The sequence below is a fragment of the Taeniopygia guttata genome, chromosome 5 (assembly GCF_048771995.1).
Source record: "Taeniopygia guttata chromosome 5, bTaeGut7.mat, whole genome shotgun sequence".
Classification (NCBI taxonomy): domain Eukaryota; kingdom Metazoa; phylum Chordata; class Aves; order Passeriformes; family Estrildidae; genus Taeniopygia; species Taeniopygia guttata.
In genome coordinates this window covers 44,741,476-44,765,586 of record NC_133030.1, presented here as the reverse complement: position 1 = coordinate 44,765,586, position 24,111 = coordinate 44,741,476, and the positions used below count along the sequence as shown (strand labels likewise).

The 24,111-nt window shown below is 35.1% G+C and overlaps 1 protein-coding gene across 6 annotated transcripts in view; it reads left to right on the top strand.

Moving 5' to 3' along the window:
• The window catches only part of CEP128 (centrosomal protein 128), a 96,385-nt gene extending 72,476 nt beyond the window's left edge, over positions 1 to 23,909 (top strand). For 4 of the 6 annotated variants that reach the window (XM_030274777.4, XM_072930304.1, XM_072930307.1 and 1 more), the window contains exons 22-25: positions 10,515 to 10,592; positions 12,556 to 12,669; positions 16,266 to 16,374; positions 20,550 to 23,909. In XM_030274777.4, the coding sequence (XP_030130637.4) occupies positions 10,515 to 10,592; positions 12,556 to 12,669; positions 16,266 to 16,374; positions 20,550 to 20,656 (408 nt within the window). In that variant the 3' untranslated portion in view covers positions 20,657 to 23,909. The remainder of the gene's footprint in view (positions 1 to 10,514; positions 10,593 to 12,555; positions 12,670 to 16,265; positions 16,375 to 20,549) is intronic. The other 2 variants (XM_072930305.1, XM_072930306.1) reach the window with 2 other exon arrangements.
• Positions 23,910 to 24,111: the final 202 nt, after the last annotated feature.

Here is a 24,111-nt window from a genome sequence, read left to right as displayed (position 1 = left end):
AAAGGATGACCTATTTATCATACTATTCCACTGTTCTCCCTTTCTCTACAATCCCCTCCTTTCAAACTCTGAACTTGCCAGTAAAATTGTTGTAGTGGCTATGAGATGAACTTACCAACGTAGATAATAAAAAAAAGTTGGGAAAAAAATGTAACATGAATCTTTCAGATTCCATTCAGAGTTCTGGGTGAATTAACTCCCAGGTGTTGCTTAATCTAACTCAGTGATTTTGTGAGTTGCTGCAAACCAGGTCCCTGGTCTCTCTCTGAGCCCTGTCAGCTCCTTCTCTCAGCAGTCTGAGCTGGAAGCTCCATCTCCTGTCTATGGTAGCAGGCAGTTTCTTGGGTCTTCTATTTCCTTAGCCAGCTCCTGTTTCCAGAGGAAAGTGCTGTTATTATGAACCTCCTTCAAGATATTACACATGATCTGATCACTCCCTTAAGGAGCCTGAGAACAAATAGTACCCATTTAGAAGAAGCTTTTGGATATTTTGGTTCTTTTTTTCAATCAGATCAATTCTGCTGTATGATTCGATAGATAGGAACACCACTTCTTGCTCCAGCAAGTTGTGCAGGTCAGGAGCAGAAGCTGGAAGGTAAGGAAGAACAAGGTTTGTTAGACAGACTCACTAGTGAATTTAAAAGGAGCTGAAAAACCTAGATGTTTTCTGGAATAATCCTTCAACTCTTGGGATGTGTCAGAGGAGTAACAAGTATAGGCAAAACTGAGGTTTTGAGTATCTAGATATTGTGTTTTGTTTGGCTTTTTTATTTGGTCTAGTGCTATTAATTAAGGTGAATTTAATTATTTCATAGCTATTAACAAATAAATACCGTAATTTCTTTAGTAATAAATTATTTAATCTGACATTTTGAGAGAATGAACATGATTCATCTTTCAATTAAATGGGTTATTTTATTCTTGAATATACTTTGTTGTTACATACAAGATTTGTCTCTGTATTATTTATAGAGAAAGGTGTATGTTTTTTTGGAAAAAAAATTTGCATTGTATTCTCAGATGAGGCTACAATGGAAAGTGTGTTTATTTCTCATAAAGATGTCAGGATGCATTTTGTAGGTGCACACTGCTACTATGCTGTATTTGGGATTTTAGTGGGTTTCTAGAAAGTATATACTGTTCTTTGTCAGCATAAGCCTGCAAGTAATGTTCCTCTGCCTTACTAGTACTACTCTGACATAGAAGACTGCAAAATTTAATTTGAAATCAACCTGAAGTTATTCCAGTGAACATAAGCATTCTATATCCTTTGATCAATAAAACAGCTTGTTGCTTTCAGTAGAGAACCAGAATGAGGTTACCATTTTCTTAGAATATTTGGGTCATACTTTTCTGGACACAATTCAGCTTTTTGTTACAATGTCCATAAATTTAGGTTAATGCCAGTAATGCTGTAAGTATTCAGCAAAATTGTTATTTAATATGAATTTTTGGTTCAGTATGAGCATTTATGCATTTTGTTGTAATGCATTTTTATGTTCAAGAAAGTAAGGTTTTGAATACCAGTAAAACAAATTTCTGTCTGCATCCACTCAGCAATGTAAAAATTATTAGATTATTCTCCTGTAGCAGCAGGATCAAATTTGCTTCAGTTTTATGGTTTATCATCCAATTTAAAATAAGAATTGGAAGGATAACAATACCAAATGCATTTTGTAGAGAGATTATGTGACTGCCATTCTTATGTGCTTGTTCTCCCTCTCTGTCTCTCTCTCAGTGTGCCTTCCATCAATAAGTAAGTCTTGCTGTTAGCTCTTGAGATTATTTCATGATTTTCATACTTTGCTAGTATGACTGTTGAGGAAATACTGAATCGAAGGGTTAATGCCTTCCTCTTGCTTTGATTCTGTAGTGTCTTGCCAAAACTACCATTGCATCAAAGGCTTTCTGGTCATCCCATAACACAGCCATTCTTTGATCTTATAAAAATGACCAGGAGCAGTTTGAGATCCTCTGTCCTGCCTGCCTCACCCTTTCCTTTCCTTTCATCGGCAAGCCAGTGTGTCACTTCCCTTTGCTGGACTTCCCAGAGTCTTTCCTCTGCTCATTACCACCAAGTAACTTCTGCCTCCTGAGGCTGCTGGCAGCCTGCTGTTTCTTTTCTCCTAGTGCTCAGCTTTCTCGTCCCTTCTTCCTTGATGTTATCCTCTCCTCCTATGTATTTATTGCTCTTGTTTAATACCCAGCTACTTGTCCATTCTCTGCCCCCTACTATTTGGTGTTTCACTTGTTCTTTCAGGTTTTTTCCTAATGCAATCACCTCTAGTTTTCTAGCCCTCAGAGTGAAAAGCATTTCCTGTGTTCAGATGGAACCTCCTGTGTTTCAGTTTTTGCCCACTGCTTGTCACTGGGCAGCACTGAAAAGAGCCTGGCTCCCTCTTCTTTGCACCTTTCCTTCAGATCCTTGTGCACATTGATGAGACTTCCCAGAGCCTTTTTTCCTCCACACTAAACAATCCCAGCTTCCCCTGCTTTTCCTCACAGGAGAGATGATCCAGTTCCTTAAAAAATTGTTGTCCTTTGCTGGACTGGCTTTTTTGTGTGCCTCTTTTGTACAGGAGAAACCTGAACTGGACCCACTCCAAATGTGGGCTGACTAGAGAATGATCACCTCACTTGACGTGCTGGCAATGCTCCTAGTGGAACCCCTACATGCTCTGTCTAAGCTCCTTTCAAAATTATGAAAATGTGTTCCACATCTTACAAATACTGAACATTTTTGCCAAAATTTAGTAAACCAAAATCCTTCAGTTTTCAATTAGAGAAAGTAAAAATCTGAGGAAAAATCCTTATTGCAAAAGACTTAAGTTATCTGAAGTTATTTATTTCAGTTGTACTAAGACTAGTAGTATACAGTGTTCTCAATTTTTTTAACGTAGTAGGTATTTGTATGTAAATGTAATTTTAAAAAGAGGTCCTATGAGTTCGCTCCGCAGGATGCTCATGAGAAATCAGAGAATCATAGAATCACTGAGGTCGGAAAAGACCTCCAAAACCATCATGTCCAGCCTTTGACTGAACACCACCTTGTCAACTAAACTATAGCACCAAGTGCCATGTCCAGTCATTTCTTGAACACTTCCAGGGATAGTGGCTCCACCTCCTCCCTGGGCAGCCCCTTCTAATGCCCTTTCAGTGAAGAAATTCTTCCTAATGTCCAACTGGAAGAGTAGCTTGAGACCATTTATTCTTGTCCTGTCACTTGCCTGGTGAAAGAGACCAGCCCCACCCAACCTGGCTCCTTTCAGTCAGTTGTAGAGTGATGAGGTCCCCCCTGAGTCTCCTTTTCTCCATGATAAACAACCCTAACTCCCTCAGCTGCTTCTTATATGAATTATGTTTGCCTTTCATCTGTGGAATATGTATCTGAGTTCTTCCACAAAATGTAACTTGATAAGACATAGATTTGTGCTTTATTTTTCTTGGTTTGATTTGTATATCACAAAATGAGTTAAAGTTTGTTTGACAGCAGACTACTGACTAGATATTTCTAATGTGCTGCTAGGTCCTTCATTTTAGATTTAAATGCTTTATATTATTTAGTTATAGCCGTAGGAGCACAGGCATCAGTTACACCTGTTGATCCACCACGGGTTTTTTTTTCTTTCATTATTGTGAGGCTTTTTATTAAAATAGGGAAATCCATAAGGAAAACTCCTAATTCTTTTCCTACTCTGACACTGATTTGCTGTGAATCCTTGTTTAAATCACTTCTCTTTGTATTTTAATTTTTCTCACCTGAAAAGCTTTCTTCTTTCCCATAAAGACTGTTGTTAATTGAATTTTTACAATGGTTTCTGGAAGGCTTGATGAAATACTGTTAGCATACAACATTTTAACATAAATTACATGTAAAGATTTTTAGCTTGCAATGCTTCATAATGTTAAAGATGAACATCAAGGAAGTAGTTACACCTTTTGAGAATGTGTTCCCACTAACACTGCATTACTTCACACAGTCAACTTCTTGTGTTATATTTCTTTTAGTTTTTGGGAATTATATCTGGATGTCTCTGATCAAAATCTTAGTAAACAATACAGAATAGATTCTCAAAAACTACTCCTATGGACCCCCAGAGTACTTGGAGCCCTGACTGATGATTCACAGAAAGCTAGCTTGCCAAAAGACAAGAGTTTTCTCCATGTTTCCAGCTGCTAGTATGCATCAAACAACTGCAAATTCATAAAATACTTTCCTAATATTTTCCCATGTAAACATTCCCCTAGTTAGCACAGGGAAGTCATGTGCTCCTGAATGAGAGAAAAGACAGTCTATGTCATTGCAAACAGGAAAGGAAGCATCCATGAAGTTAATTTAATTAAAATGTGGTCCACCCCATGCAAAAACATCTGGAATCTAAATTAAATGTTCAAGTCGTTTGACATTGGCAATGCTTTGTTAGCAAAGGTCATTTGTTTTTCATTAGTGTAGTTTTTGCTTTAAAAAATCTTACTTGTTAAAACTCTCATGAAACAATGTAATACAGAAAAAAAAGCCAATTGAACATTGAAATTTTAATTTAATTTTAATTTAATTTTAATTTAATTTATATGTGTTGCCTACCTTTGTATAGGTAATTTGACTTCTTGATGTGCTGAAATCATCAAAACAGTGGTATAATTGGAGTAATGATATACGTGGACTATAAAGATGGAAAATACATTTTTTTGTTTTCTCTGGAAGTTCCCTCTCTGCATATGATGTACTATTCACAGAATGTCCCAGCTATCGTGGAGTTTACCTGACATATAAAAGGCAGCAGAGCACCTCAGGCCTCTCAAGCAGAACCACCTCCTTAAAAGAAAAGTATGATTTATCAGTGGAGAACTGGAGATTGAAGCTGATAGTGCATAGTTTTACAGATCTTAACAGGAAAAGCAAAGAATACTTTTAAACATGCTGCGTGCATCCTATTCTTGCTATTTAGGTATTCAATACACTAAGGTCATTTAAAACCTAAGTCATTTTAGGTCACCTCTAACACTGTATTTTTATTTGAATTGTAACTGCCTGCTGGCATGCATTGAAGTCAGTTAAAATGACATTGCATTTAATCTTTTTATGGTTATTCTTTGGGGATTAGCTAACTGATACTTAAATCAACTCTAATTTCCCAAAAAAAAAAAAAAAATTAAAAAAAAAAAATCTGTGCAATACAGATAGCCATTTGTTTTTACCTACCTCAGAAAAGAAAGGAGTACTGTACTTGAAAGTCACTGAAGTTTGGTTTCTGGTTTATGTTTATGTGTTTTCAATATATTGACTATAAAGGCAAACCTCAGGAGTACTATATACAAACCTGCTTTGATTTATTTGCATTCAGCATTGCAGCTTTGAGACTAAAAATAAAATGTGTCTGATTTTGATTTAGATCTCTCCCTTGAGACAGTGTGAAACCGTCTATTACCAAGAACACATCAGTATAGGAGGATTAACTGTTCACATGCAGTTTAAACATCAAAGTGTCTGTATGAAGTAATGGAAAATAAGTAATTTGTTTTGTCATTCTCTGTGAAAACATAGAACCCCCCGTTTTAAAGTAAATAGTCTTTATTTTAAAACCAGAAAGATTAGTAGCACTCATTCTGACAAAGAGCACTGCTGTTAAGTAAAATGCCATGAATACTGCCTCAGACAGTACAATGAGTGTTTTTTCCTCTTATCAGTACCATCAGTATCTGCTGTTGCTTGTTATACATAAGCAGACAGATGTGATTGCTGTCTTTAGGATTATTTTTATGCATTATGGCATATGGCTTTCTGATTTCTGGGAAAAAAACTTTACAGTACTTAATTGGCCTCTGTATCAGGTGCTTCTAACATCCTTTTCCACATTTTATCTGTGTGTCTGAATCTATCTTTTTAATAGAATAGAGTGTAGTCATGAATGATACAAGTATGGCATTTGAACCATCTTGAGGAGGATGCTGTAATTTTCATTAATTACCAGACCAGTTCTATGGGCCAGTTAAAAGCTCTTTCATCATGTTTCCCTCACATTCTTCAATGTAGTTCTTCATTGCCACCTTCTTTATTGAACCTCCCCTAACAATAAACTTTACTTTTTTTCTGTTTTTATTTGCACATTACTACCATTCTTTTCATTTACTTTATGGAAAAGACATACATTTCTGTCCCTGAAAATGTTAGTGTGTGAATTATCCTATTCAAGTCCCTCAGACTGCTCAGAAGACTGTGAGAATTTTACAATATAAAAAGAACCATTCTGGTCAAGACCAAAGGTCACCCTAGCCCAGCTATTGACATCGCAACAATGGCCAAAGTAAAATGCTTAGGGAAGACTGCATGAACAGGACTGATATGTATTTTGTTTCCCATTCATTCATTCTGATTCCAGCCATTCAAAGCTCAAAGGCTTCCAGACTTAGATGTAGTTTCTGTGAATTTGGAACCATTCTATGGTCTTTCTCATTCATGAACTTGCCCAGTTTTCTGCTTAAAATAATGTAAAATTTTCTATCTTTATGTGACTTCTGATTTTATACCAATTGGTAATTAATCCTCTCAGGCATCTTTCTTCCTGGCTGAAGAGTCCTGTTCTTTAGAGTATTGTGTTTGGAAACAGCACTCCATGGCTCTGAAAATTCTTGCTTAACTTCTCTGACCTTTCCCTATTTCCCTTTTGAAATAAAGATCCACATCTGCACTCAGCAGTCAAGATGCAATTGGATTAATGATCTGGGACAGTTATATTATCTGGATTTTTTATCCTTTCCTGTTTATATTGAGTGTTCATTTTACTTTTCTGATTGATACTGAGCAGTGTATTAGCAGATTCCTGATAATTTGCATCACTACCCCATGATCTTCTTCCTGAGCAGCAACAGAGTTACCTTAGAGCCCATCATTTTGAATGCGAAGTTAGGTTTAAACTTTAGGAGTCTAAATCACCTTTCAGAAATCTAAGTAGCCTGTACCATTCTTTATACACATGATTCTCAACAATACCAAAAAAACCATGGACTGAATATGCATCTAACCCAAAGGCTGGTCTTCTGCTTTCAGGATTATATTTAATAATGTAGCTAATAAGGACTAGCAGAGAAACAGGTAATGTTTTTTTTATCCCTACCAAAAGTACATGAAATAGAAGGGATATATTTAGGAGACACTTGGGAAGAACAGATGATTAGCATCTTCCTTAAATCCATTTACAGACAGTGTTGACATGAGGTCTTGGGCATTGAAATTAGAGAAGGAATTGAAAAATGAATGGCTTAAGGCATAGGCTTACACCTAGGGCCTGAGTTCAATTTTATGAGAACAGATCACAGGTCATCTGTATTAAAACAGGGTGGGTAAATAGATAGATAGAGAAATATATCTATATACATAATATCTTTGCATACATATAATTGCAGAAACAAGAATGAGTCTCATATCCTCTGTCTAATTTAGTTTATTGGTACTGAATATTGACTACAAGTTCAGTCCAAGTTAGCTGCAAATGAATCCCACTGTTTATGAAATTTGACCTTTTTTTGTTATGAATATTTCTTAAAACCTTAAAACCAGAATGTTTGGAAGTAACAATAAGGCAGACATCACTGCTTTTAAACAGATGGTATGTCTTCATTTATGTTACCTTGTTAGTTTCTGATTCTCCACTCCTCACTTCTAGTCTCTTATCTTTTTGAAGTTGATGCCACTTTGCAGAGAAGCTCCCATTGATTTTTCTTCTCTTGTTGTGACTGAAACTTTTAGTCTTTTCAGATCTTAAGTCTGGGATTTAAATGGAATGTTTTTCTTGGTGGTCAGATTGAGATTTTCCAGAACTACTAACAGAGCTTTTGTAGTTAAGAGCAAGTTATCTTGGTTTGCACAGGCTTTACAACATAATATTTGATTTCAGGATTGATGGATTTTATTTTAAGATTTTGCTTTAAAGTACCAAGGTATTAATATGGTTAATGAAGCCCATTACTGGTAGATTGAATACCAGACTAGCAGAACCTTATCCAAAGAAGTATGATTTTGAGAATTGTGGAGGAAATACTAACTGTTGTTCAGAAAGTACAAACAATTCTGGTTTTACTTGCTCTTTGGCAATAATAGAAGGGCAGTCTTTGAGAAGCTGCAGAGGCGTCTGACCTGTGGGACGTGAATGTTCTTTGTGCGTGATCAACCAACTTTATCTGCACACAAAACTAAAACCGTGATATTTATTTTCTTCAGTTCTTTCCAGTTTGCAATAGACTACATTTTTTGTGTGATGGGTGTGAATGTGAAATCTTATTGTTGAGTCCAACCCTAACTCTTCCTAGAGTGGTATTTAATTTTTCAGTAGTACATACCATATGCCTAATCTGAAAATAGGAGATTTGATTGTTCTATATTTAGCTAAGTACGTATACTTTTATTTAAAAAAAAAAAAAATCATCGACTCACAGAATTATACTGATTTGGAAGGGACCTTCAAGGATTATTGAGTCTTACTCCTCTCCTGTCCCTGCACAGCACCATCCGCAAGAGTCACGCCATGTGCCCAAGAGCATTGTCCAAACTCTTCTTGAATTCTGGCTTGGTGCTGTGACCACTTTCCCTGAGGAGCCTGTTCCAGTGCCTAACCACCCTCTGGGTGAAGAACCTTCTTCTAGTATCCAACTTAAACTTTCCCTGACACAACTTCAGGGCATTTCCTTGGGTCCTGTTACTGCCTCCATCAGAGAGAAGAGATCAGTGCCTGCCCTTACTCTTCCTCTTTTGAGGAAGGTGTAACTGCAATGAGGTCTCCCCTCAGTCTCCTCCAGGCTGAGCAGACCAAGTGACCTCAGTCACTCCATACATGGCTTCCCCTCAAGGCCTTTCACCATCTTCATTGCCCTCCTCAGGATGTTCTCTAACAGTTTTAATACATTTCTCATAGTGTAGTGGCCAAAACTGCACTCAGGACTCAAGGGGGTCATAAAAGGAAATCAGGTTTGATAATGAGAGGACTCTCCTGTCACGAAATCAAGACAGCTGTTACAGTGAAGATGTTGTCTTTCAGGTGATTTTCAATACTTCCTAGCATAATCTTTTCCATAGCTTTACCAGACACTAAAGTAAAACTGACAGTCCTGTAGTTCCAGGGTCCTCTTTCTTGCCCTTCTTTAAAATTGTGACAAGGTTTGCCAGCTTCCAGTAAACTGGAACCACTCCGGATTCCCAAGACTACTCAAAAATTATCGAGAGGTTTTGTGATGACATCAGCTGGCTCTTTGAGAAGACTTGAATGAGTCCTTTCATGGCCCATAGATTTGTAGGGATCCAACTGAAGCAGCAAATCTTACATAAGTTCAGGGTTGATTGGGAGCTGATCATTCTCACAGTCATGCTCCTGCTCAGTGCACTGTGATCTAAGTGATTGACTTGGTCAGTCATTGATGTTGAAGACAGAGGCAAAGAATGCATTAAATGCCATTGCCTTGTCTCTGTCCCTGATTGTGAAGTGACCATCCTCATCTTGTAAAGGGATGAGGGTTTTTTTACACTGCTTATTGCCATGAATATATTTTTAAAAACTCTTTTTATTGTCCTCCACATTTCTGGCCAGCTTCAACTCAAGTAGAGCTTTGGCATCATGAATTTTCTCCCTACAGTGACAAGCTGTACAGTGACTGTATTCTTCCCATATTGGTAATGTCTCTTATTCTAGTCCCTGGAGACAGCAGACTTCCCTGTGAGCTGGGTCCAGTCTGCATAAGGAGGCCCTCCATTTGCTTTAGAAGGTGTTTCCTATTACAGCTACCCTTCATTTTCCTTTTAATAGAGGTCTTAGTGCAGAGTACGTGTGGTGTTGTTTTAGGAGGCCGCACTATCCCAGAAAGACCTTCACCCACCTCATCAGTAGTCTGGCCTTCTGGTTCCAGAGCCTCACGTGTAATGTAGAGGGTGCCAGTCCTACCTGTCAAATTCTGAGAAGGTGGAGGAACCTTGCTCCTAATTAATGCTGTGATCTGCTTCCAGTCTTCTTTTTTTAACAGACCCTTAGCTAACAGTCGTTTGACTAATTACCCTGCAGGGTTCTGAGTCCATCTGCTTCTCCACTATAAAGGAGGTTCATGACTTCTCAGAGTCGTGAGGCTGCGAGTCTGAAAATAATCAGTGTCTCTTTTGCTTGTTCGCTCAAACACTATGTAGTTCACTTCCTCCTGTACTCCTTCACCTGGTGACCAGCTCCTCAAGCACAGCTCACCTTCTGTGAAAGGACAGACAGCCCCAGCCTCACCAAGAGGCACCAGGCACTCATGGCAGCCTCTGACCTGGAGAGCTCCATCTCCCATCAGCAGGTCTGGCTGCCTGGCTGGAGCCTCTAGCGTGGCTGCTTCAGTGAGTCCCACAGCTGGTTGTGATGGAGCTTCAGGGCAAGTCAGCACCCTAACTGACGAAGCTTGAACTAGTATGCTGATAAGACTGGGGTTTTTAATATATGGGATGGCTGAAAGAGTGGTTTCATTTTTAATGTTTCAACTTGTGTTCTGTTCTTTAGAGTACTCGAGTAGCTTTAAACCACCTGGAGTCTGTGCCTGAGAAACTGAGCCTGTTAGAAGATTGCAGAGATACTGGAGTGAGAAAGATTTCGTTTGACTCTCTCAGTACTTCTAAAATATTTTGGTTACTTAATAATCTCTATGAATGTACAGATAAATTGTTTAATAAGATATTTATAGTTGCATATGTATGTATTAAATAGACAGAAATACTGAATTCATTTTCATTTTTATTTGGATCTTTTTGAAATTATAAATTTAGTTCTAATTATTAACACTGCTCCATAATGTAGGCAAACATTGATAACTGGGCATAACAGGTCATGTGTTAATTGCTGTTTCAGAATATTTTTATGGAGTGGTAAATTCTGATATTACATGTTAAAAAAATGAAAATTTTATAATGAAATGAATTATGCCGGTTGTTTCAATATTTAACTTAATGAGTGAAGGTAGATGATCTTTGCAGCTTTTTGTTTTGGCGGGGTTTTCTTGTTTGGTTGTTTTTTTGTTTGTTTCAATATTTACCTTAATGAGTGAAGATAGATGATCTTTACAACTTTTTGTTTTGTTTTGGCATAATGACAATACTTGTTACTTATTTTCACAGCACCACTATCCAATCAAAATGTGTTTGGACACAGTAGGACATATTGACAGTAGGGGTGACATACTGTCAAGAATGAAAAGGCTCAAATTAGATTTTTAGTGGCTAAGTGGCTAAAGCCCTGTACCATAGTTACTTTCCATTTATGAAATGGAAATAGTAAAGAATTTGTAACTTCCTTGCGCAATATAAATTTTAAATCAGTATTAAACCACAGATCAACAAATACATAATGATTTGCATTTTATTTGATATGTAAAATTTCTTAATCTGTGGTTGTCATAAATATTTCAAAACACACTTGTTTGCAGCATTGTTTATTTTGTGTTCCTGCATGAGGTCATCAGTTAATAATTCTACACCGTTTTATTGCTGTCATCATTGAAAGATTTGGTACTGCAAGTACTGGTTAAAATGTTGGGTTTTTTATGAACAATATTGTTGAGATGTATAGTTTTAATTTCACATTCCAGGTATCCCCAGAAGAGCTTTCTTTGCTCTGATAGAGGTTTATGTTTACCTTCTGTTTCCACTAAAGGAAAAATTTTGTTCTCAGTAGGCATCTGCAATCTCCTTCACACTTGCCCTCTCTCAATTAACACTGCTATAAAATTACATTGTAATTTTCTAGTTTGCTCTAGTTATAACTTACACAATATTTGTGAGATTGGAATGGAAAATGTTTGGTTCAGTCAGGCTTTGTCCTTCTCCATCATGCTTAATTTTTTTAAGATGATTTTCTGAAGATGAGCCCCTATCAGCACAGTGCTTTTTTTACAAATAATGTATTATTCAAGAGAGCTATGCTTTATGCCTTAGCTTTGAGAAGGATGTCATCCTTTGAGAAGGATGTCAGAAGTTTGGAGCTTCTTTACTGTTTCTATTTGCAAATAACATATTGGATTTTTTTCTACAATAGCTAGCAAGTTCTTCCTTCAATGTTTTCATAGGAAGGGAGAAGGCAAGAGAATGTAAGTTTTGATAAACCTCAGAGGTTGTCTAGGAGGTTTGTTAATTCAAGTGAATCATTAGTTAGTTCAGTGAAAAGCATATTTTTTTCTTGTTGAAAATATTGTTTTGTCCATATCCTTAGAACCTTTTTTTCCTTCAAGTGCTTGTTTCCATAGTGTTGAAATTAATTTTCCACTATTACAGAATTTTTCTTAGAAGGTATGATATTGCTGAAATTTGGAAATCATTCACTAGTTAAGGATAAGGCCATTTTCATTTTGATCTACATGTATTTTAACATTATTTTTCTGTACAGAACATTATGCTTTTGTATGGTGCCTGTAGTTCAGTCTCTGAAAGTTACTACTTAATTCGTTCTCGCTGTGGTGAAAATCCTTGATGATACCTGTGTTTACAATAGTCAGAATTTCTAGCCACTTTTCACATTATGAAATCATCTAAATCTTTAAATGCCTTTCTAGGAGTCCCATTGCCGAAGGGAGATGATTGAGGAGAGGTATATGAGGTATAAAGACATAGTGACTTCTTTGCAGCAGCAGCTGGAAGATTCAAAGCAAAGAGTCGGGCAGGTCAAGGTATGTGTGTGTACTCCACTTCTGTGCCCCAATTACTTTCAATCAGCAACATAACCTTGCCTTATTAACTCCTAGTACAAACACAGACTAAAATCACACATTAATGTTTCTATTTCATACAGCTGCCATGGCTGATGGCATGGCAGGTATATTGGCATGGCATGAAATTTGATGAATTAAAGGTTGCCTTCATTGTAAGTGCCATGGATACTTTCCAAAAAATCTTTCAGCTTTCACAGTATCTTTCTACTCTGAAGTGTTTACCTGCTTTGTCAAATTGCTGTCTATAGCAATTTTTTACTTGTTCAATTTTCTCTTGTCCTTTCAAGTAAAAGATAAAGAAACCCATTTCCCCTATAAAAAGGTTGACTAATTTATAAATTACATGTAGTCATTCTTCAGTAGTTGATATTTCCATTCTTCGCAAACAATTCTGTATGATGTCTCTTTCATACATAAATAAAATCCAGGCAAACAGAAGGGAAGTGATTTGCTAAAGGTCACTCACTGGACTTACAGCAGTGCTAAGCATGAATAACTAACACCCTCCAGTGCTCTTCTTTACCAACTTTGCCTGTAATGAGTTCAACTTTCCAATTATTACCATACTTTCTTTCCCTTACTACCTTGTTCATTGTCATGTCACTGTCATTGTGATAGCAGCTTACTTCAGCAGAACTATGATTTCTTATGGAAGTGATTGAAAAAAAAGTGATCAGATCTGAAGAATCATAGTAGTATTTCTGCTACATGTCTCAATCAAATCAGTTTCTTTGGCAATGCATCATACCTGTGTCTCTAAGCAATTGAGTTTAAATCAAGGGTCACACACTCTATCAAAAAGATGTTTGTGTTCCCCAACTTATATGTAACCATCTTCCTTCTGTAAGATGAGACATACTTACAGTATGTGTTTTAAAAAGTGGAAAAGGTAAAATAAATACAGAATATTTTAACCTAGTAAATTGCTGTTGTAAGATGGTATTAAGTTACTTGGAAAAGCTGTCTTGCTCTTCTGTAAGAAAGAATTGAAAGGAGGAAACAGGCACAATCAGTTTGCTGCTGGTGAATTTCTCTTCCCTCCACACTAGCATTACTAAGTCAGTAGCTACTGAAATTTGGAAAACATTGAAAAGCTAACTGGAATGCAAATCAGCTGATGGTAGAGCATAAGATTGCACTAAGCTGACTGAACTTACTGAGCTTGTGTGATTTGAACTCAATAATCAGAATCCAGTACAAAGCTGATTCCAAAACAATTCTCTTTCTTTAGACAACTGGGAGCATTTAATTGTTTCCATTTAGTCAGGCATAATTGGGTTTTTGCTTGACATATAGTACTCTTTGGTGTCACGGCTGTTGCAAATAGAACAGAATGTTCAAAACCAAGTAACAGACGGGTGCTAATCTGATTTCAGTGATCAGGCTAGCTTAGACTAAAAAAAAACCTTTTTAATGCTTGCCTTTCTTACCCTTCTTTGAAACAAACTCAAATGCCTTTTATTTATTTATTTATTTATTTATTTATTTATTTATTTATTTTACTGTTTGTCAGTTGGCAGTCTCTAAAATTGATTGCTGAAAGAGTGTAGGTTTGAGGACACCAAAGTTGATTCTTTCTGATATTTTTGGTTCACGCTGTGTACATAGTGCCCATAGACAGATATTTAATAGGTGATGAGAAAATCCATGTTTCTTATAAAATTTTTACATTGATCATTTTCTATGAAATTACTTCTGAAATTAATCTTTTTTCTCTGTTATGTTTTTATTTCTAGTCTTTTTTATAATACACTTGTTTCAGCTTGCTTGCCAACATTGATTTCAGACAGGCATTATCTAATCTTGTGTCCCAGTCTTTTTTCATTTTAAGGAGGAAAAATTAAAGCAAAGTTGAATGTTCCTCTAAAAACAGGACTTTTTCTTTCTTTCTTTTGATTTCTTTTGTTCCCACTCAATCTTCCTACTCTTCTGTAGTCTTATCAGATGGCTTTAAAATACCTGTTGCTTAAAACCCCAGGAAAATTATAATTTCTATTTGTATGTTTTAAAATGAAAGATTTCCAGTAATAAAAGTAGGCTGTAGACTTGCAGAAGACCATCAGGTACAACAGTCTTGATTTTTCAACTAAGAAAGGGCCAAATAATAATAGATAAAGATGAAATTGGTGGAAAATCCCATAAATATAACATATTAAAAGAAAATAGCAACAGATGCAAAATCAAAGCAGAAAGCCAGAGGAAAACTAGAGATAAATATTTTGATATAGAGATACAAATATTTTAGGAGAGTTTCCCTGCCACAGACTATTGACCATCTACTCAAACACAGCATAACAGATGTAATTGTCAATAAGGCACATGACAAAAGGCACATTCTATACCTTAATATTTCTGTAAAGAGAAAGTCATTTTGTATTGCAGATAGTGTTAGAAGCACCTTTCTTGTTTAAAAGCTCTTTTTTAAAAACATTTCTGGAAGCAGAATGGAAAGATAACTTTAACTTTTTTTATTCTTTAAAAATTGTTATTGTGCTAGGAACACTTTAGGTATTAAGTCTCTCATCAGCACAAAAGGGGATTAATATGTATAATTCCCATTAGTCTTAACAGGAGTAAATCCTTCAGTGATGGAACAAAAGCTTATTGTATCTCTAAATTAATGTAGATTTTTTTTTATGTTTATTTTTTTCAAATCTTAATTATCAACATAAAATTAAGTATCAACATGAATGATAAATTGCAAGATGTTTTAACAAAATGCCCTGAGTCTGTTTATGATAAGAATTCAGTAGTAAAATTGTGTGTTTTATGAACTGATGCACTTATTCATTACTACCTCTTCTCATTTCAAGAAACTGAGTAATTTGGATACCAAGCCAAGCTTTTAATCTTATTTTGGATGGGATTTTAACTGTACACTACTTGCTGCAGAGCTAATAGAGATTTTTAAGGGATTTTTGTTTAAATGACCTTTTTAAATTTATCTTCTCTTTTTAGCTTATAAACCAAATGACTTTCCTCACCAAGAAGCTATGCTGTATGGGCTTAGCCAGAAATAGTAACATTGTACTTAAGATTTTATTTAATGGTTTAACAAAAAAATTCAAAAGCACCTTTAGGTATTTCAATATGAGAAATCAATTAACTTTCAGTTTCCTCAGTGGCAGAGAAAAGATATTTATATTTATCACTACTTGTGGAATTCCAGTGAATTAATATGAACCATTAATTGGTGAGGAAGTCATCATTCACTGATGTCTGTCATATGGTATGTCCTGAACTGTGGATGTGATGTGAGCAGGAAGGAGCATTTTTACAACATGCTGCTGTGGTAAAAACTTGCAATGCTGTCAGTGCTTTTCTCAAGGTGAAGCAGTTTTTTGCAGACATTTTATGTGATGAAGTGGGGATAAAACTCGTAAGCAAATTAATTTGAATCTAAGTGCAATACTGAGAATTCAGAGAATTCAAATCAGTCCTTTCCAGTGTTAATGACATCACAGCATATGCCTGTATGCGTGCTACTACTTTTTGTAAAAGTTTACAGCTGATTGATAGTAACAGATAAAATTATTTTTCTTTGGTTCCCATAGGATGTGAAAATGGATGCTGAAATTTCTAATGTAGAAGTGGCTGCTCACTCTTCTAGTTGGCGAACTCAAAACAGCTTTTTGTGCAGTTCACTGCTTTCAAGTTCAGGTTGTAAGTATTATATCACAGAAAAAAATCTGCAGGTTACATATTTTTTTCTTCTAATTTTTTTTTTTCTTGAAAGAGTGAGGCTCTACGTTTCAAAAAAGAAGTACTGGAACCATCTTAAATATCCTTCTGTGTTTTAGTTTTAGATGCTGGATAGATGTCTTTGCCTAGGAAGTACTTCATTACATCCCACTGACAGTTGCTTGGGATTTTTGACTGGAACATACAATATATTTTGTTTATCTAGGCCAAAGAAAAGGGCTGCCCTTGAATTCTGAATCTCTGCTTAATGAGTAATACCTGTGTAAGCTGTGTAGACCCTCAAGGGACCAGAGAGATGTCCTCAAACATGGATTCTTTCCAAGATCTTTCATGTGTACCAGTCAGTCTCATGCTTGTGTAGCATTTTCTCAGTGAAAGTTGAATTCAGTAATTCTACTTCAATAGTGTTTTTAACTGTTTTTTCTCTACTTCCTTGTACATGTTCAACTTGTGTTCATGCGAAGTCATGGGATCTCTGATACAGCTGGGAAATGTTTAATAAAACATAGGGCATATTAGGTCTTGATTGGGTACACCTTTGCATGAGTGTCAAAATTAAACTAAAGACCAGGTTTTTAAGGGGTTTTTGAGCATATCAGTACATGGATATCAAAATACTTCTCTTCAGAAGGGTATCATCTTCCATTTATTTTGAATATATCCAGTTTGTGTACTGGGAACCTATTTAGAAAGTTGCATTCTATGTAGTGGTAAGTCCTATTTCAGGCTTCATTGCACTTTGAAAGCGTTGCATCTTAGAATGGGTGCTGTGGTACATTACTGCTCACCACTAAGTCTTGAGCTGATCTGATGAGGTTAAAGGTGATTGGTTTCTTTTCCTTTCAGAATCTATGGGTTGGTGTTAGTATGTTTTTGCAGAGCATACTGAATAACAGTAGTGGGAATAAAGCATAGACACAAATACCTCTGTATCATCTGTACTTCAGGAACACTTTACCTTGATTTAGAGTTGATTTTTCTGTTTTCCCAAACATCATCTCTGTCAAAGTTGTGCAAATCAAAGTACGGCTAAACCTGGTTTGAGTATAGAAAAGAAGTAACTGATGCCTCACAGGATGTTCAGATAAATGGCCTCCAGCAGTCTCTTCCAGTCTCAAGAATTCCAAAAATGGTCACTGAAAAAATTTACTGATATTTAAAAATGCAGCATAAATGTTCCTAAAATATTACTATGTCTTTATACTGCTTAAACTGAATTAAACAAGCTAGGACTTTGTTGCTTTAAAACTTTTAAATACATTTTAGGCAGTTTTAAGAGAAATAGGATCTATGTGATCTGAATACCAATCTGATTAAATAGTTGTGCATATTTGTTCTCTGATTCAACTGTTTTTTTACCAGCACTAAGTACTAAACTTTCTGGAAATACAAAAAAAAAAAAAAAAAAGATTAACAAAAGACAGTGGTTATTCAATTCACCCCTTAGTGCTTATGGCGCTGAAATATGTAGATTAGTCCACAGACTTTGGTTTTTGACTGATTGTCACTTTATGCTGAATCTGATTTCTACCAGTCAAATGTGTATTTTGAAGTTATTGGTATAGTTCTTGAGGACAGTGAAAATTCTGCTGTGGTAATTAGCATTAGGGAGATTTTTCAGTGAGTGGTAAATGAAAAGTCAGCTACTTCAGTCATGATAATCACAAAAATATAATGAACTTTTAATTTCAGTAATGATATTAATTAATTATAATTTGAGACTTTGACAGTGAAGTATAATTTGACATCTTTGCTCCCAAACCTACTGTAGCTTTTAATAAATCATCCTATACATGTCATCATCTATTTTCTGTGATTAATTGTCTCCTTCTTCAGAAAAAAGAAGTATGGATTTTTTTTTTCTTTCACTTACCTTTTGGAGAAGTTTGCAAGCCTTTCTGATTTATATTTCCCCATTCCATCTCTCTTCAACTCATGAAGTCTTACAGACTGCAGATTCAATAACTAGTACTAGAGGCTTTCTTCCCAGTCTGGGTCTCCTATGACATTAGAGAGCACCTGGAAGGAAGCAGACTCATTTGATATAATTTAACTTATCTGTGAGGGAGATCATGGGATTTAAGTTTAAAATTGCTTGATGAAAGAAGGATAAATAGTATGGAAAAATAAATAAGGGAACAACAATCTGCTTCCATATATATATTTTTACTAAAAATTTGCCAATGCAGCAAGCAGTTAAAAGTAAAGTAATTAACATCAACATGGTGGGTTTTTTTCTTGTATAATTTCTGCAATTATAACAGCTTTTCCATTACAAACATATTTTAAAATATTGAGGGAATATACTTTTATTTATGTACCCATTTTCTTAGAAATTAAGAAGTTGAAATGAGAAAATACTTTATTCGAGGAAACATTCAGTAGATGTGGTTTGCAGTCTATATTATTATCAGACCAAAATGGTTAGTCCAACTAGTCACTGCTAGTTGTTATCTAAAGAATAATCCTCAGAAACTGTTTTTATGGCCACTGTATTTTCCTGAAATTTTGAGTACAAAAATCCCCAGAGTTACACATGCTTTGCATTAGCTATGTGAGTTGAGTCTTGCCTTTCTCTTTGGACATTTCATCACTTTGAGGTTTTAACCTGGATGGTTTCCCAGAAACCATATGTCCTAGAGGCTTTCTATTGTTGTTGGGAATTTATGTTCCAGGGCTTCACAAGTTCTGATGGACAACACTCTAGTGTCAACATGGTATGTAGTAGGGCTGATACTACAGCTGAATAAAACCGAGTTGTCCTGAATGTAGACAAATGTCAAAACAATTAACTCTTGAGCTGTATTGCTGGTGCTTGTCTTTATCCCTCTATGTACACTTTTTTATAATTTCTTATGACTATTTTTATTAGCATTTATAAATAATGTAATGTACTTACAAGTAAGAAGATATTACAGCATCACTATGCTGTGGGCACCCCTCTAGAGCAAAACCTAGGGCTGCTTAAGCATAAGAACTTGGAATGACTGGAAACTTGACATAATCACTCAGAAAAATGCAAATTGAATTAGTTAAGTAGTTAAGCAATGAACTTTCTTCATGATTTTTCATCTTACTTTGAATACTGTCCACAGGAGGTACAACTGACATAGTGTACAGCAGCAGAGCTTTGAACCAATTCTGAAAACTTTATGCTGAAAACTTTGAACTCACTGTTACACCAATGTCCCAAACACAGTGATTTCCTTCTTCTGAAACTGAAAACATCTCACCCCTCCTAACCAAACTGTGAAGTCTTGCTCCTTGTTAAATAACTTTTGTTTATGTACTGCTACAATTTTACTGGGTTGTTAAAAATTACACTCTGGATATTCAATAGGACCACTTTTCTTACATGCTTGTGCTATAAAGAAGGCCATTAGAAGACAGGTATATTGTATAAGCTGCTAGCCACTTTCCTTCCCTTAATTTCTACCTTTTGCTAAATGTTTGAATATTTGACTCTTTTTCTTCAGCATTTTATTATAAGATAAATTATTATGTATCCTATATTATTATAAGATGATTTGGCAATTATTATAAGATGTTTTGGCAATTCATATAGTCTGGATTTTGATGCAATACAATATATTTAGATATAAGCACTTTATATGTACCCTGCTGTGAAGGTATATACACAGTATGACATTGTATGAGCCCCTGTGCAGTGTCACTTAGTGACTTAAGTCCATTCTATTGGTAAAGATATTTCTTCACAAATTTTTTGACAGGTTTGTATAATCTAAACAAAAATTCTGGAAAAATAAATGGAAAATATATCTTAGTGAAATAATATTTTTATTTAAAACTTAGTCTGCCCTTCTTGTGTATAAGAAAGCTCATGATTATGGCTGTATTATAGAGTATTAAAATCTATTTCTCTAGAAAACAGAGAAAATATTCTCTTTTCAATTCACAGCCTTATGAATATTGAATATTTATTAATACTGTATTACTTGCTGAATAAATTATAATATCATACAATGAAATACATGTTTTAAATAAAAACTAATGGCCAGTCAACCAAATCTAGGAATCATAGGTTTGAAAAGATCTCTAAGATCATTTAGTCTAACTGGACTTAATGTATGATTCTGAAGATGCTTAATCACCTTTTTTGTGTGACTTATTTCTAGCACTTATGAAAGGGATCGTTCCTTTGGATACAGGCGGCACCAAGGAAGATTCTACTAATGCTGCTGTTAGTGAAATGAAGCTGCAAGCAGAAGGAGGAAAGCAGTAGAATACTTTACGAAACCACACCAGTTTTCTCTGTGGTAAATTCCATTCCACTTTTTTTTTGGTTTTGAACAGTAGTAATTCCATCTCCTTTAGGAGTGATGAGCCCTTAATGCTTCAAAAATTGCCAAACACTCAAGTGAAAGAGCACCAGGAGTGATTCTGATGAACTCTTCTGAAAATTTAGGTGGCTTGCACAGCAAAGGCTTTCTGGGATTTTGCTGTTCTCTTGTATTTGTTTCTGCAGTCCTCTTAGACTCAATTTATTGTATTCCTGAAATACTGTGAAGTGAAATACCTGTGACATTAATCTTTGCTATGACCTTATTTACCCCTGCACAGGAATTGTTCTGACACTTGTTTTTTTATTATGTTTAATAACATAATTAATAATGAAAAAATATTCAGAAATTGCCTATTACTATGAGAGAGAGTAATTACACAGTGTTGTACAGACACATTTGTGATTTTAGGTCCCTCAGTTTGAAAAAATCATTTAAGAAAAAGGTGATAAAACAAAATTTTCTTGAAGCGAGTAAAAATTCACATCTTGGTTTCAGGGTCCGCATATATGTATTATACATTGTTTAGAATTATTCTTTTGGCCAGAACAGTTTTATTAGATGACCTTAGTTAGGCACTTTAAAGAATCTGAATCTCACCCATCTGTATCAAGAGTGTTGAAAGGCACTTCTATGTGGTTGTGAAAATTTTAAAAGCAATGTTTAATGTTCATTTATTTATTCTGTTTTGTACTCTTTTACAGAAGATGTGTTATATTGATTGTAAAATACTATGGAAATACAATATTGCACATTTGTATTTCTAAGCAAATTGGACACAATTTTGCATTACAGTGGTCTCAAAGACCAAATCAAAGAATATTTTTTTGTCTAAGAATTCTGCTGTCTAAAGAAATGCATGTGTTTCTGATGGTTCTTGTTTTATTCTCCTCTCAGCTGCTTCTGACTGGATCACTGCTAGCATGCCTTAAGAGATTTGCCAAAGCTATCAAAGTACTGTAGCAACATTAACACCATTCAAACAATTTTGTTTTGCAGACTTCTGTCATATTTAGAAAGCTTATTTCTTCTCTGAAGCCCTGTCATTTTTAAGCAGTGTAGGTGACTCAGGTATAATTCACAGGCCATGATGTGCCATCTCAAAAGAGGACTCTTTTTTTTTTTTCCAATAATCTCATGAAGTGTTATGTAGTCCCAGTGGGTGCTCTGGACAGTGCACTTCCTTGACAATCACCTTGTGTTCAGCCTGTTTCAAACAGAACAACATGCTGAGAACATTAAAATCAGACACAGAAATGAGAGAAAGATTAAGTTTATTCTCTGTTCATTTTCCATGAACTTAAATTGCTAAAACTAAAAAAAAAACAAAACAAACAAACAAAAAAAAAACTGACATAATTAAAAAGTTTTCTTTACCTTTTGGTGTGTATTATGCTGTGAATGGTAGCACTGGCATTGGCTTTTTGCAGACTTCTGGCACATCTCCTCATTCAGAGGGTCAAGAAAACAAAACAGGCACATCCATCTGTTCTGATCTCAATGGCCATGACAGGAACAAGAAAGAAATCAACAAATAAACTTCTGCTCTCTACAAAGAGTGTTGATGTCATGAAACAGAGTTTAACTCAAGCCACAGCTACTATAAACTAAACTTACTTTAAGTGGATCCAGCATTTGTAATTTTTTTTTTTTATTAGTTCAGAGCAGAGGTGGAAGTATGGCATTTAAAATATTTTAACTGGTTTGGTCTGCTGAAACTTAAAAATTGCAAAATTAAATGTCACCAGCTTGCAGACTTTATGGTACCTACAAATTATGCCCAAAACATAGAAAGGTCACTTTAAAATATATTATTAAGCAGTACATCATGTTCTCAAAACACCTTATGTGGTAGCCAAGTCTGGTGCATGGATTGCTGATGGATAACTGTTTTACCAAAGTTTAAATGTTTTTGTGACATGAAAGTAGGTAAATAAATGGGCCTTTGAGAGTCTTAGCTGAGAAGTAGTACCAGAAATACAATGTCCTGTCTTTTTCCTAAGGAATTTGTAAAAACATTTATGTATTTATACATTTTTTCCTGACTGGTAACTTAGAAATCTGAAGTATGTATTCTTATAACAGGATCACTACAGGTTTATATTGTTAGAAAACTAAGGACAAGCAGTCTGATCTCCCTCACATCAAGTATGGAATCAACTTCTGTACTATATAGGACAGAAATTAATACTGGGTTAACAATTTTACTTTAAAACTTTAAGTATGTTCAGTGCCTAGTATATTTGCCTTTGCCCATGTGACTGGGTTTTCATCCGTTTTATACCCTTTTATAAAATTTTCTAAAAGGTGTGGAAGAACAGAAGAGATGTCAAACCACACACACACACACGCACACAGAAAAAATTCTTACTGAGTAGACTTATGGACTCCAAAGCCAGGAAATCCTTTCTTAAATGTACCCTCTTGGCAAGGCAGTCTAGATAGCATGTAATATTTGTCTCTCTTCCACCTTTCATAGAGGTTCATATTACAAAGTGAATTTTGTTTCCTCTTTACTGAAGGCTAAAGTTCCATTCATGACATTATGTAAAACTGTCCCTTTGTGGTTTAAGAAATAATATTTTTTCCATATTGGTCTGAAATAATAATTGTCTGTACAATTTCAGTTTTTAAAGTAGAAAAGCAGATAATTTTAAAATAAAACCTTTTGTATATTTCACATATTAAAAATTGCCGTCCCTTCTGATAGCCTGTTTTTTATACTTTAACCCTTTGATGACCTGTTACTAATTTCTTACCCAAAGCAGTGGTTTTCAATAATCAAAAATGTGGTATTGCATACACAAAAAATGATGATTTAAATCTTTGTTCTGTTTAGCTTTTGGTAAATCAGGCAATTTTTTATGTATGTACTAAATACATACAGATTTTATAGGCTAGTATCAGGCATTCTGTTTTTTAAAATGCTGTACTGAAATACAGTGCTTCAATATTGTGCTTTCAAAAATGCATTGGTCCTCTATTTTAGCATCAAATAGCTGTTACATGAATGAGCTGTGAATTTTATGCCCTTCAGTTCCTATTGTTTTACAGCAGACTTGAGAGTACTTAATTACTTTTGAGATTACATTTACTAAATAGAAAAAATAATTTATTTTTATTGTGTAATTATGTCATCCTAAGAAGAAATGTCAAAATAAAAATAAAAAATAAAATTTTACAATGCAAAACAAAGCAATTTTCTTATATTTACTTCTCAAATTTTTGATGGAAACCAGTCTTCAGTGATGGTGAAAATACTCCTTGGATATTCAAAGCTCAGACACATTTTTACTAACTATTACAACAAAGTAAATAAAGAAAATATATTAAAAACCAATACAAAAAAACCCCTATTATTCTAAAATCCATTTTTGAGCTAAGGAACCTACATATC